Source organism: Protopterus annectens, chromosome 2.part1 (genome assembly GCF_019279795.1).
Source record: "Protopterus annectens isolate FY-2018-M chromosome 2.part1, PAN1.0, whole genome shotgun sequence".
NCBI lineage: Eukaryota > Metazoa > Chordata > Ceratodontiformes > Protopteridae > Protopterus > Protopterus annectens.
In genome coordinates, this window is record NC_056729.1 from 1,477,670,413 (window position 1) to 1,477,684,434 (window position 14,022).

The 14,022-nt window shown below is 41.4% G+C and overlaps 1 protein-coding gene across 2 annotated transcripts in view; it reads left to right on the top strand.

The window, feature by feature from the left end:
- Window positions 1-14,022, top strand: part of GABRD (gamma-aminobutyric acid type A receptor subunit delta) — a 583,111-nt gene that overhangs the window by 496,696 nt on the left and 72,393 nt on the right. For both annotated transcript variants that reach the window (XM_044062946.1, XM_044062945.1), the window contains exon 5: window positions 6,638-6,720. In XM_044062946.1, the coding sequence (XP_043918881.1) occupies window positions 6,638-6,720 (83 nt within the window). The remainder of the gene's footprint in view (window positions 1-6,637; window positions 6,721-14,022) is intronic.

Sequence of the window (14,022 nt, forward strand, 5' to 3'; positions counted from 1 at the left end):
GTGTCCCCAAAGGAAATTTCCTCAAAAAGAAAATCTGGACTAATAGATTCCTCCTCCTCTGACCCATAGTCTAAAGGAGAAGGAATTTGAGTAGAATAAGTCAGGGGTTCATTATCCAAATCTGACTCATCCTCAGAAGAATCCTGTTCTCTAGGCCTTTTAAGGGGAGTAGAGGACCAAGGAGGAGCAGGAACCAAAACCCCTTGAGGAGGCTTTAAGGACATTAAATCAGAAAACAGCCCCTGAGTGAAGGCCTGCCACTCACTTTTGGATACCTAGTAGCAGTAGAAACATGTTACCCAGGACAGCAGTCAAGAACCATAGTAGGAACTTCTTCCCCAACCAAAAACTGAAGAACTCCCCTAGAGCCCTTGGAAAAAATCAGCTGTTGTTCCCCCTGAACATCTGAGATGGATGCCTGCAAAGCTTCTTCGGATGTGCTGCCAACTGGACCCTCACTGGCCTCCTACACGGTCGTGGCAGAGAAACCCAACAACACAGCCAGGGGAACCTCCGGGTTTGTAACTACATTGGGAGAAACACCTGGCAGAGGCTGGACAGCAGAAGATTCTGGTTGTACATTTTTCATATTCTTCTTCTTCTCTAATAGCTGACCCTTAGGGCAGGAGATTCCTTCCAATGTATCTTTAATGAGAAGTTTAAGTTGCTGGTTCTCAAGATACAAGGAAAGGGAAGAAAATCTACTGAGAAGGGTTTTCAGAATGGACGCCTGACAAATAAAACAAGAAGTATAGTCATGAGAAGCTCCTAGACAAAAAAGACAATTATCATGGTGGTCTCTGTGGGGAATTTGTCCCCCACACTGGCATTTACCCTTCCTGGATGACATTAACCTTAAGGGAGCACAAAAAAAGTAAGAAAAAGAAAATCCCCAATGGGGCACTTATGTGCAACTGCAATAAAAGTCAGCAAACACTCATAGGTTGTCACTGGAGGATGAAAATGTGTTCAACTGGCAGAAAATGGACACAGGTAAACAGACTGACACTAAAAAGATACATTCAGACTGGCAGCAACGAGGTTCTGATTATGGTAGGGCTGAATGTTATCTTTATGCCCTACACTATGCAAAGAGTGTTTGGGTAACATTCGGTGTACCTTTTAAAAGCAACAAGTAGTGTTTGTTAGAATGGGTGGACATTCGAGCTTCCATGGTAGGGAATCACATCTGTTAAGAATACTGCAGCAGTGAAGGTAAGGACATCATCTTTTATTCACCTCATGGGCATGGTGAATTTTGTGTGGAGTCTGCATGTCCTCCCTCTGTCTGTTTTATTTTTTTTTTTTTTTCTGTGTATTTTTGTTTCCTTTTGGATCCCAAATACATGCTATAATATACTGGCAGTCCTTCAGTTTGCCTGTGGGTTTGAGTGAGGGTACATTCATCCTGTGATAGATTGGCATCCTGGCTAGGATTAGTTGATTTGCACTGTGCCACCTGAGTACCTATAATATACATTTGCTTAGGCACAGGTCTCTTTTCTTTGGTGACAAGGGAACTGTTTGCTCTGAGTTACATAGTAGGCTAATGGAAGTTGCAGGAATAAAACCATGGACTTCATGATGAAGCTCATTACCAGACTATAGCCTTTATCCTCTGCGGTAACTGCCCAACAGCTACCAGGTAGGCTGTAGCTTCCCTGGGACCCTGAATTTGATTGAGCAGATAATTGAACAAATGAATAAATAACAAGCATGTGACTAATGCCAAGGTAGGTACATTTAATTTTAATTAGGACATTGTGTATTTCACGATATACTTATACATCATCACAGCACTGATACAGAAGTAGCTTCAATTTGAAAATGTAATATTGTGGTGGGTATCATCACAATATGTTGTACTGTGTGTGATCCGGGAGCACTTTTTGCATATTTTTCACTTTACTCCACTGTGATGCAACTGTGAAGTTATTGATATAGTTTAGAAGAATGGGGGGGGGGGGGGCATTGAGCCTGGTTTGCTCCCTTGTAAAAAAAAATACACTTTTTGTGTTTCTTAGGGTTTTTGACCAGTTTTCAATATTCATCTTTCGGAAACTAGTCAGTCAAATGAGAGTACTTTGATCACTCGTAGATAAACCATATTTCAGGGATGCCATATTAAGTTTAATAGACATAAATAAGAAGCAGTCAGACGACTATTATTTATTTATTTATTTATTAACCAGATAAGTGACCATTTCAGTCACTATAGAGTTCTAAAGGGCACCAAAAAGACAATACACAATACCGTGTTTCAGTTTGGTAGTACATATTTTGTTATCATGTGTAGATTAATGTTAGTGGAATCATTTGAATGTTATCACTGGTAAGATCAGACCATAAACTAATCTCACTGGATATTCACATCCCAACCCCACCCCCTGCCCAGAAAACCACAGTGAAAAACTTCTCTAAAGCAAATTTCACACGCCTCAAAACCGAGGCGAAATCCTTCAAAGCCCCCGGGCCTGTGGAAAATACGGCCCAGACCGCAGAATCCTTTATAAACGCATTCTATGAACACCTTCAGGAATGCATGGATCATGCAATCCCAAATAAAACCAAGACCCAATCCTCCAAAGGCAGGCGTCCTGTCTGGTGGACCCCAGCCATAAACAAACTATACAATAGAAGGAGGAAGCTACTACATGATAGAGCAAAATCCCAAAAAGGGAAGGCATCTCTGATCAGTATTAGCAAAAAACTACGGGCACTCATAAAATCGTCTAAGGCCAGCTTCAAGAGAAAAATTGCACAGGACACTAAGGATAATCACAAGGCTTTCTTTAGTTATGTTAGGAACCTGGGTGGGAATTCCCAGATATACTCAGAATTAGTCCAAAATGACAAAAAATACACCGAGCCCACAGACATTGCCAACATCCTAGCTGACAAGTTCAGTGCAAACTTCTCCCCCCTCTCCCCACCAAAAGGGCAAATATCTATCCCAACAGAGTGCTGCGCCCCTGACATCTCAGATGCTCAGGTAAGAGCCGCCCTCTCCAAAGCAAAAAACACAGCATCAATGGGACCAGATGGTGTCCCGGGCTGTCCTACATGAACTCCAAGAAGAGCTAAACCCAAACATAAAACTACTGTTCAATCTTAGCCTTACTACAGGATATGTACCCAAAGAGTGGCATACAGCAACAGTGGTCCCTCTCCGCAAAGGTGGTGCCTCAACGGATCCTGGAAACTATCGCCCCATAAGCCTGACTAGCTTGGTCTGCCAAGCTATGGAAAGGATCATCATGGACCTCATAAATAAAGATATTGGGGACCTACAGACACTGGATCCTACCCAGTATGGCTTTGTTAAGGGCAGATCCTGCCTCTTAAACCTGGTCGATTTCTTTGAAACAGTCACCAAGGCCATTGACAAGGGGAAGGTGGTCCACACAGCCTACCTGGACCTCGCAAAAGCCTTCGATACAATACCCCACTCGGGCATTATAAATAAGCTCACCAGCTTAAATATAAACCCCTATGTCACTAGATGGGTTGCAAACTGACTCAAGGACAGAACCCACATGGTTAGAATTGCTGGAGCCATGTCAGACTCCAAACCAGTTAAAAGTGGCGTCCCACAAGGCTCAGTCCTGGGACCTCTCTTGTTCGGTATATATTTCTCGGCGGTACAGGCCAACACGGAAGGACTGTGGCTGACCAAGTTCGCAGATGACTGCAAACTGGGCACCATAATCAACTCTCCAGCCGACACAAGCATCCTCCAAAAGGGCCTCATAGAAACAGACAACTGGTGCCAGAGCCATGGCCTCAAGCTAAACGCCAAAAGTGTATAGTCATCCCTTTGGCAAAACAAAGTGCCACAAATTACCACATAGGTGGTAATCCATTAAGTACAGAAGAAGTCATTAGGGACCTGGAGACCCAAGTTGATAGCAATCTCTCATTTGACAACCACGTGGCCAAAGTGGTTAGAAAAACATTTTATATAGCCCACCTAATCATGAAGGGATTCACATCTAGATCAGGGGAGGTCATCGTGCCTCTTTACTCATCCCTCATCAGGCCCATAATTGAGTACATGCCCCTTTTGGGATGTACCTTACCAGACACCTGCAGCAACTGGAAAGACCCCAAAAGTACCTCACCAAGAGGATCAAAGGGCTCAAACAGATGCCATATGCTGCCGGTTAAAGAAACTCCAGCTCTACTCAGTGGCATACCGCCTGCTCAGAGGCGATCTGTGCCTGACATATAAAGCCATGTCCAACCCGGAATTAATGGACATGCTGCACCTCAGAAAATCCAAATCCCATCGAGCTACGCTCGAGAGACTTGAACCTCAGCACTGAAATAAATAGGACATGCTGGAGGAACAGATTCATAACCCAGAGGCTCCCTTCACTCTGGAATAAAATCCCAGTCCAGGTTAGGCAGAGTCCCACATTGACTCTCTTCAAGAGGAATCTTGATGAGTGGATGGGAGATCGTAGGTTTACCCCGGCTATCACTTCTGTGTCACTGTTAGACAGAGGCACAGTATACTAACCTCAAAAAAAGGCATAGCAAAATTAATTTAAAATGGGTGGCGAAAGCCAAACACATTCTGGCTAGGCTTATAAATGCCCTAGGGCAGATAGCCTAGTATGAACCTATGAACCTATCACACATGGTGTAGAACAATACTACGCAAATCAAAAATCACATAATCAGATCACAGGTTTGTAAGTGTCATATAGCATAGCTATGGAGCATGCCAAAAAAGAACAAATGGAGGTTGATAACTAGAAAGCAAGTACAAATTTAAGCAGGACAGTAGTGACATCTGAGCGATCTGTAGTATTTAGCAATGTACTATATCCCCAGTGTGGGCTAGCAAGTTATATCATAGGATGAGAGCTATCCAAGCTATCCTGCTGAAACTGCATCAGGTTTTATGTAAATCTGTAAAGTATTTTATCTCCCTTTCTTTGGATCAAAGTGAGTAGTCTATGTAATACTATGCAGAGATTTCTGAGTTCTGTGCAATAATAATAGTGAAATAAAAATGATAGATGCAAAATAATCTAATAATTGCTTTTCTATCTGCTAAATAATGTGGTAGATGTTTTCCTGTGCATTGTCATAATTTAGTTTGCTAATATAAGGTATAATAGTGTGCCTTTGCAATAAATATAAAAAAGTACTGTTACGAAGTGTATTTTACAAAATGAGCAATAATACAAGTCTTGTAAATGACTATCAGATAATCACAATAACTTCAGTGCATTATGTGGATTATACATGATTTGTAACCTGCTAGAATCAGATTATTTGAGTGCATACCATGGCAATCACTATCACAGTGGGGGCATCACCACATAAGGTTTTATGGAAAGACGATAACTCTTGTTGCATTATGCCTCATTACTTAATCAGTAGCTGTGAAGATAAGAGATTCAGAAGTATGTGCCATGGGTTCCTTGAACATATTTTCTATGAATGCAGTAATCATTTTATTCATTTCCTGATAAGTTCTGAATTGCTCATTGGCAGCAAGTTGTTAATATTGGTGTCAGACTGATGTTAATTTTCTTATGTATTGTTTTACAAGTATTTATAATTTTAATTGTCTGCTTTGTGTGACCCACATAATAAGAATTAATTCTGGAGCAAGCTTTTCTAAACTTTGTGTTGTTTTTTATACATCAGTAAATATTTTTTAAAGTCTTGTTAAGATCTAGATATCTAATGGGTACTTGGCAGTTTATTAGAGAAAACTAAAATTACAAGTTCCTAACAAATTCATCATATAGTCCCTAGGTTTGATTCCCTCAGTCTACACATGCAAAATGTGTGATTCCCAGAGCAAGTCACTTAACCAGTTAGTGCTCCAGGGTCATCTTGAAAAGAATCACTACTGAACAGTAGGCTATTGTGAGTATCAAGAGAGCAAACAATTTAAAGCACTGCATTTATACAACATAAGTACAGTTTCATCAGTTATGTGGGAAGGTAGTTTAATTACACTACATGACTAAAGTAACTATTACATCTTTCAGCAGTAAACTCTCTAAAATATATGTGTATGTTGTGTATGTGTTTTTGTCTGTGAACAGAGGTTTAGATAGTGGTTCGATACCCTCACCCTCAACTTTAAGTTGAGAACCAAAAAAGCGCTTTAGACGTGGAGCAAAGAAAGAGGCTTTTTGTGTCTTTTAAACTGTAGCAGCTGTTAAAGTTTATACCTGACACTTCAGATTTGGCACAAATGTAATACCAGCATACAAATACTAGTATTAAACTGATCGCTGATCATGACCCTAACAGTTTGTGCCCAGGGCTGCTGCCCCCTTTATTCCACCCTAGCTGTACTACTGCATGTGTCTGTGTGTCTGCAGGCATGTACATGTGTGACAAGCAAAGGTAAACAGAAATGTGAAACTGTTCAGTCGTTTTGCTGAGTGACATGAAAACACCATTTAAAAAAGTGTCCTTATTTCTGATCCTTTGTCCCCCCCCCCCCATTATTTATGGCTTTGTCCAGATTTCTTATGCTAAGAGGTTGAGAGGTATGTTACAGTGTAATTTTAATTTACCCACAAAGACGTGTTACCTCCAGTCAGGAAGTACTTTCAGATCATACCTAAAAATCTTGTCACTAATCATGAATCTTATTTTGTAGGATCACATCAACAGTGGCCTGTGACATGGACCTCACAAAGTATCCAATGGATGAACAGGAATGCATGCTGGATTTGGAAAGCTGTAAGTGATTATTTGCATATTGTATTGTTATAACATTATATTTCTGTTATAATATACTTTAGTATGTGATGTGCAAAAGAACATGATAGAAACCACTGCACAATGCATAGAAAGCCTGGTTGTGCAGTTAGTTTGTCTCTCCTTATTGTATGATGTCTCATTATTCTCATTGCTCTAATGACGTTTCTTTATGTCTGTGAATTGCTTTTCAGGAAAAAAACACACTTTCTATGATCTCCAGCACCATTTTAACTGATTATTAGGCTGTGTGATCTCAGAGTTGTATATATAAGGGGATCCCATTTGATCCAGCGAATTTACATTTCATCGAAACGTAAATTCACGAAGTCAGTTACGCAAAAGTGCATTTTTTCGAAAATGCACTTTCGTGTAAGAACATAATTAAGAAAGAGAGAGAGAAATGAAATAAAAACATGCAGTTTGCATGTTAGTTTAGTTGCTGAGATCGTGGTACAGAGTGGATAAGGGAATATTCCATTTCCCAACTGTAGTGCGATCTCGGAGTGAGAATATTAAAGTAGGGGGTGCAGGGGGGCTTGCCTTGCATAATTGTGTTTAGTATGTTTTTTTTTTTTTTTTAGGTTTAGGTTTTACACGAAAGTGCATTTTCGAAAAAATGCACTCTCGTGTAAGTGAGTTCGTGAATTTACGTTTCGGTCAAACTTACATTTGCTGGATCAAAGTAGATCCATATATGGATGTGTTCATCTTCTGTATGGAAAGTGTAGGGAACAAAAATGTCAGCGATGACCCCCTTTGTCTGAATAGTTTTGTCGGTGTTTTACTGAAAAGGGATTCATAGATGTAAATTGTATTCTGTAATAATAACCATGTGAAGAATCTGTACATGAAAAGAGACATAGAGGAGCTCTCTAATCATGTAGCCCAGGCTGGTATGACCCTGACCTTGAGCAGCATCTTACCCTCACCTAGAATGATGCCACAGTGCAAAGACAAAATGATCGATTTTAACAGTTGGCTAAAATTTTGGTGTCATTCAAAGGGGATCCAGTGCCTGTCAGCCTGGGATGACATGCTCGACAAGCCACGTTGCTTCGCTAGGGACGGCTTGCACCTGTCACCACTGGGCTTTCGGATATTGGCAAAGGCTCTTGCCACCCCCATAGTGCCTTTTTTAGGCAAGACTCAAAAGTCAAACCCACCCCCATAGACAGCACAAGGAACAAGAAACTAAGGGTAATGCTGCTAAACGCCAGAAGTCTTAACCTCAAGATGCACGCACTCAAAGCTCTCCTCAGTATGGAGAACATTGATATCTGTGCAGTGACAGAAACCTGGTTCAAGGCTCCAGAGAGCACCCCAGCACTACCAGGCTATACCTCATATCATGCTTTTCGGCCCCAAAACCCGGACCGAACCACAAAAGGAGGGGAGTTTCCATATTTATCAAGGATATCCACACCTCCAGGTTAGTGGCATTGCAAGTATCGGAGACCATCCATGTGCAACTAACAGTGGGCAAGACTGCTTTTCAATTTATAGCATCCTACAGACCTCCCTCTCAAAGTCAGGAATCCCACTCGGCTTTCCTGAAAACATTGGAGAACATGAAGATCTCTCCGAACACCATTATATTGGGCGACTTCAACTACCCAAACATTGACTGGGAGCACTACTCAAGACCCAGCACCTTAGCCCAAAGGTTCCTGGAAATTATAAACTCAAATGCTATGGAACAACTAGTCACCACTCCCACAAGAGGGGACAACATACTAGACCTGGTCATTACCAACATGGGGACTCTATCCTCCACACCAGAAGTATATCCCTCATTGGTAAGATCAGGCCATAAATTAATTTCACTGGATGTCCACATCCCGACCCCACCCCCAGCCCAGAAAACCACAGTGAAAAACTTCTCAAAAGCTAACTTCTCACTTCTCAAAACCAAAGTGGAATCCTTCAAGGCCCCAGGGCCAGTGGAAACTATGGCCCAAACTGCAGAATCCTATATAAACGCATTCTACGGACATCTCCAGGAATGCATGGATCATGCTATCCCAAACAAAACCAAGACCCAATCATCCAAAGGCAGGCGTCCAGTCTGGTGGACCCCTGCCATAAATAAACTGTACAACAGAAGGAGGAAGCTACTACATGACAGAGCAAAATCCCTAATAGGGAAGGCATCTCTGATCAGTACTAGCAAAAATTACGATCCCTCATAAAATCCTCCAAGGCCAGCTTCAAGAGAAAAATTGCACAGGACACCAAAGACAATCATAAGGCTTTTTCAGTTATGTTAGAAACCTGGGATGCAACTCCCAGACTTGTTCTGAGTTGATTCTAAACGACAAAAATACACTGAACCCACAGACATCGCCAGTATCCTGGCAGACAGCTTCAGTGCAAACTTCTCCACCCCTCCCCCAAAAGAGCAAATATCTATCCCGGCAGAGGGCTGCCTCCCAAACATCTCAGATGCTCAGGTGAAGGCTGCCCTCTCCAAAGCAAAAACACTGCTTCCATGGGACCAGATGGCGTCCCAGGTTGTGTCCTACATGAACTCCAAGAGGAACTAATCCCTCAAATAAAACAGCTATACAATCTCAGCCTCACTACAGGATATGTGCCCACAGAATGGCGTGACAGCAACAGTGGTCCCACTCCACAAAGGTGGAGCCTCTACGGACCCTGGAAACTATCGCCCCATAAGCCTGACTAGCTTAGTCTGCAAGGCTATGGAGAGGATCATCATGGAGCTCATAAACAAAGACATTGGGGACCTACAGACACTAGATCCTACCCAGTTCGGCTTTGTCAAGGGCAGATCCTGCCTTTTGAACCTGGTTGACTTCTTCGAAACAGTCACCAAAGCCATAGATGAAGGGAAGGTAGTCCACACAGCCTATCTGGACCTTGCAAAGGCATTTGACACAATACCCCACTCGGGCATCATAGATAAGCTATCCAGCTTAAATATAAACCCCTATGTCACAAGATGGATTGCAAACTGGCTCAAAGACAGAACCCACAGAGTGAGAGTTGCTGGAGCCATGTCAGACTCGAAACCGGTCACAAGTGGCATCCCACAGGGTTCTGTCCTGGGACCATTCTTGTTCGGTATATACTTTTCCGAGGTACAGGCAAACGTGGGAGGACTATGGCTCACCAAGTTTGCAGGCGACTGCAAACTGGCGCCATAATCAACTCTCCAGCTGAAACAAACATCCTTCAAAAGGTCTCACAGAGACAGATAACTGGTGCCAGCGCCATGGTTTAAAGCTAAATGCCAAAAATGTATAGTCATACCCTTTGGCAAAACAATGTGCCCACAAATTACCACATAGGCGGAAACCCATTAAGTACAGAGAAAGTTATTAGGGACCTGGGGACCCAAGTTGATAGCAATCTCTCCTTTGAAAACCACATTGCCAAAGTGGTTAGAAAGACCTTCTACATAGCCCACCTCATCACGAAGAGTTTCACATCTAGATCAAGAGAGGTAATCGTGCCCTTTATTCATACCTCATCAGGCCCATCATAGAATACAATGCCCCTTTTGGGATGTACCTTACCCGACACCTGCAGCAATTAGAAAGACCCCAAAAGTATCTCACCAAGAGGATCAAGGGTCTCAAACAGATGCCATATGCTGCTCAGTTCAAAAAACTCCAGCTCTACTCAGTTGCATACCGCCTACTTCGAGGCGATCTATGCCTGACATACAAAGCTATGTCAAATCCAGAATTAATGGACATGCTCCACCTCAGTAAATCTAAATCCCTTAGAGCCACACGCTCGAGGGACTTGAACCTCAGCACAGAAATAAATAGAACTTGCTGGAGGGACAGATTCATATCCCAGAGGCTCCCTTCGCTCTGGAATAGAATTCCAGTTCATGTGAGGCAGAGCACCTCACTGAATCTCTTCAAGAAGAATCTCGATAGGTGGATGGGGGATCGTAGGTTTGTCCCAGGGATTACTCCTGTGTCACTATTAGACAGAGGCACAGTAAACTAAACCTTAAAGGGCACAGTATACTCAAATTAAGGGGTGGCGTAAGCCATACAGAATCGGGCTAGGCTTATAATTGCCCCAGGGCAGATAGCCTAGTATGAACCTATGAACCTATGAACATATTTTCCTGTGCCTTGCCTAATGGAAGGCTTTGTCAGACCTACTACTATTTTATGTTTGTATGGAATCCTATCAGATGTGCAGTAGTTGGGTGCTTGAACATTAGCATTTGGTCAAAGTGTGCATTCACTGAAGGAGGTCACTGTGGTTAGGGTTGTACTCCCATCTGAAGGTGCAGTGAACCTGAATTTAATATATTAAAATTTAGGGATGCAGAGTGTGAAGTTTCTCCATGGGTGGTGATGGGAGTTGTCCCAACAGAACAAGAGGATATTTCAAAATGCAATTTAATCTCTCTGCTTGCAGCTGACTCATTTTTCAATCAAATGGCTTACAGTTTTTCTGATATGGATCCTTGGTGTGGTGACTTTGTTGTAATTGCTCTGCCCACCGATAAAATGGTAGACACTATAGATCAGTAGCAACATGTTAATATATTGATAGAATGATAGACAATTAGCTTGGCCAAGCCTGTGCTACCTATTCGTGTCATTGTATAGAAAAGTTTATAGTGTTTTAAAGTCTTTGTTCTAAAAAACATCATCTATTTATGACCAGTACCTTCCAATACCACAGAGCTCTTCTTGAACACATTTGCAGATGACTGCAAGCTCGGAGCAGTCATTGAATCCCCAAATGACTTAGCTACCCTGCAGTAAGGTTTGTCCTAAATAATTAACTGGTACCAAAATAATGGACTGAAATTAAATGCCAAAAATTGCATTATTGTATCCTTTGGGAGGTCAACTATACCAGGGAGCCACCACATTAACAATATGTTCCTAAGGGTTGACCCCGTTGTGTGGGATATGGGAGTTTATGTGAACTGTGATCTAACATTTGACCAACATATATCTATTGTTGTAAGGAAGCCCTTCCATATCACATAGCTTATAAATAGAGGGATTATGTCTAGATCTAAGAATGTCATTGTCTCCCTGTACTTGGCCTTCATTAGGCCAGTCACTGAATTTAATGTCCCCTCTAGCAGTTATCTCTGCAGACAGATGCAACAACTGGAACACCTTTACTAAAAGGATACAAGGCCTAAGCAACAAGTCCTACATGGATCACTCTATTTGGCATCCTACAGACTGCTAAGAGGTGAACTGTGCCTGGCATATAAGGCATCCTGTGACCCAGCTCTGATGGATTTACTGCATGTCAGAACGTCAAATGGCATCATAAATACATGGTCTAGGGATATAAACCTCTTCTACAACATCAACAGAATGGTTTGGAGGGATAGTTATATCTCAAAGAGAATACCGCTGCTCTGGAACAGACTCCCCATCCACATAGACATAGTTCTGTACATATTCAAGTGTAGCTTGGATCTATGGATAGGAAACATAACATTTACCCTAGACAGTTCCTAAGTACTTTATCCCATGATTGGGTCCCCTCAGTTTATCTATGGTTTGTTTGTGTCTTTCGGCTTTTCCCGGTTAGGGGTCGCCACAGAGGAACTCCGGTCCGCTAATGATTGGCAGTTGATTTTTACGTACCGGCTTGCCAGGCCTGACGCACAACCTTCAACGAAGGTACGCCCATTCACACATATCTCCACGCAGAAGACGCTCTAGAATCAAACCGGACAGCGTCTTACTGTGAGGCGACAATGCTACCGCAGCACCACCACCGCTATGGTATGATCCCAATGATTCAAATTATGGATAATATATAATTATTGACCATGGGATTTTTAAAGATAATTTCTAACCAAATGGGATAAGTTAATTCTAGCACAAAAAGAGAAACTGGCTAGGTTTAAAATGGCCCACAAGGGCAGCTTGCATAGTACTTACCTATGCACCTATATATATATATATATATATATATATATATATATATATATATATATATATATATATATATATATAGAGAGAGAGAGAGAGAGAGAGATAGGGAGAGAGAGGAGCATATATTTTGATTGACAGCACAAATTGTCAGTCTAAAAATCGTCAATGTTGCTCGTTGACTGCAAAAAACATAAATCTAAAAAGGATTGAAAAATATATAAAACACATGTTTTGCCCCCTTTCGCCCATCACACTCCCCTATTAATTTTATATTCCAACTCCAAGGTCTCACTACACTGGAGTAAGGACATATTTTCTTGATGCCCACTGTACTGCAGTCTATAACATAAAAAGCCAGTAATTTTTGAACAGCTGATTTTCAATCAGCTGCACCATCTTCCTCCCTGTCAATGAAAACAGTTATTGATGAAAATTTATGGTCATATAACAACATGCATAAATACTATATATATGTATATAGATTGTTTAGAGTAGCCAGTTATTCTGTTTGTTTTTGTGAGGTGGGGAAAAACTGCAGTACCCACAGAAAACTTCACACAGACAAAGGAAGAGCAAGCAAATTCCACACGCACAGTAACTAGTGATCAGGAACATTCCATAGATCCCACAGTTGTGAGGAAGAGAGCTTAACCACTAAAACAGCATGTTGCTCACACCCTAAAATGGCACATAACCACTAAATGACAAGGGCAGTAATTTTACAGTCATTCTGTCATTGCAGTATAATCATTTAAATGACTTGTGTCTTTCAGATTCATTCACTTGTGCAATCACTTGCACAAAACAATGTCTTATGAAAAATCTCTGGCATTGCGTCAGGAGTTTTTAGTTCATTCGTTCAGTGAGACCTGTTTCTTGGTAGTAAACAATAAAGGACACATTCTCCTTTATGTTATCTTTGATTTTTTTCTGGTGCCCACTCTGACCTTGGTTGAATGTAAAACTGACTAAAATGAATCGTATGATTTTACTGATTAAGCTTATCTAAAACCTTATATTAAGTAGTAATTTCTTCCACAAAAATTGAAAATTGCCTGTCTTTTAGCAGTCCTATTTACTTTGATTACATATTTTGAGTTCTGTTTTTATGAGATGGGTTATAATGAGATATAATTAATCCATATAAGCTCTTTCAAGACAAACAAAACAAAATGTTTTGGGGGCATCACCCCTAACCACTTAAATGTGGGAGCAGTATCTTCACACCCCTTTATTTATATGAACTATCTCTGAAGTCGCACTAATATAGAAGAAAGGGCTTCTTCTCAAAGACCACAACCCCTAATTTATATAATCTACCTCTAAGGTTGCACTAATGGAGTGGAAAGGGCTTTTCCTCAAAGAGGTAAGTTTCTAC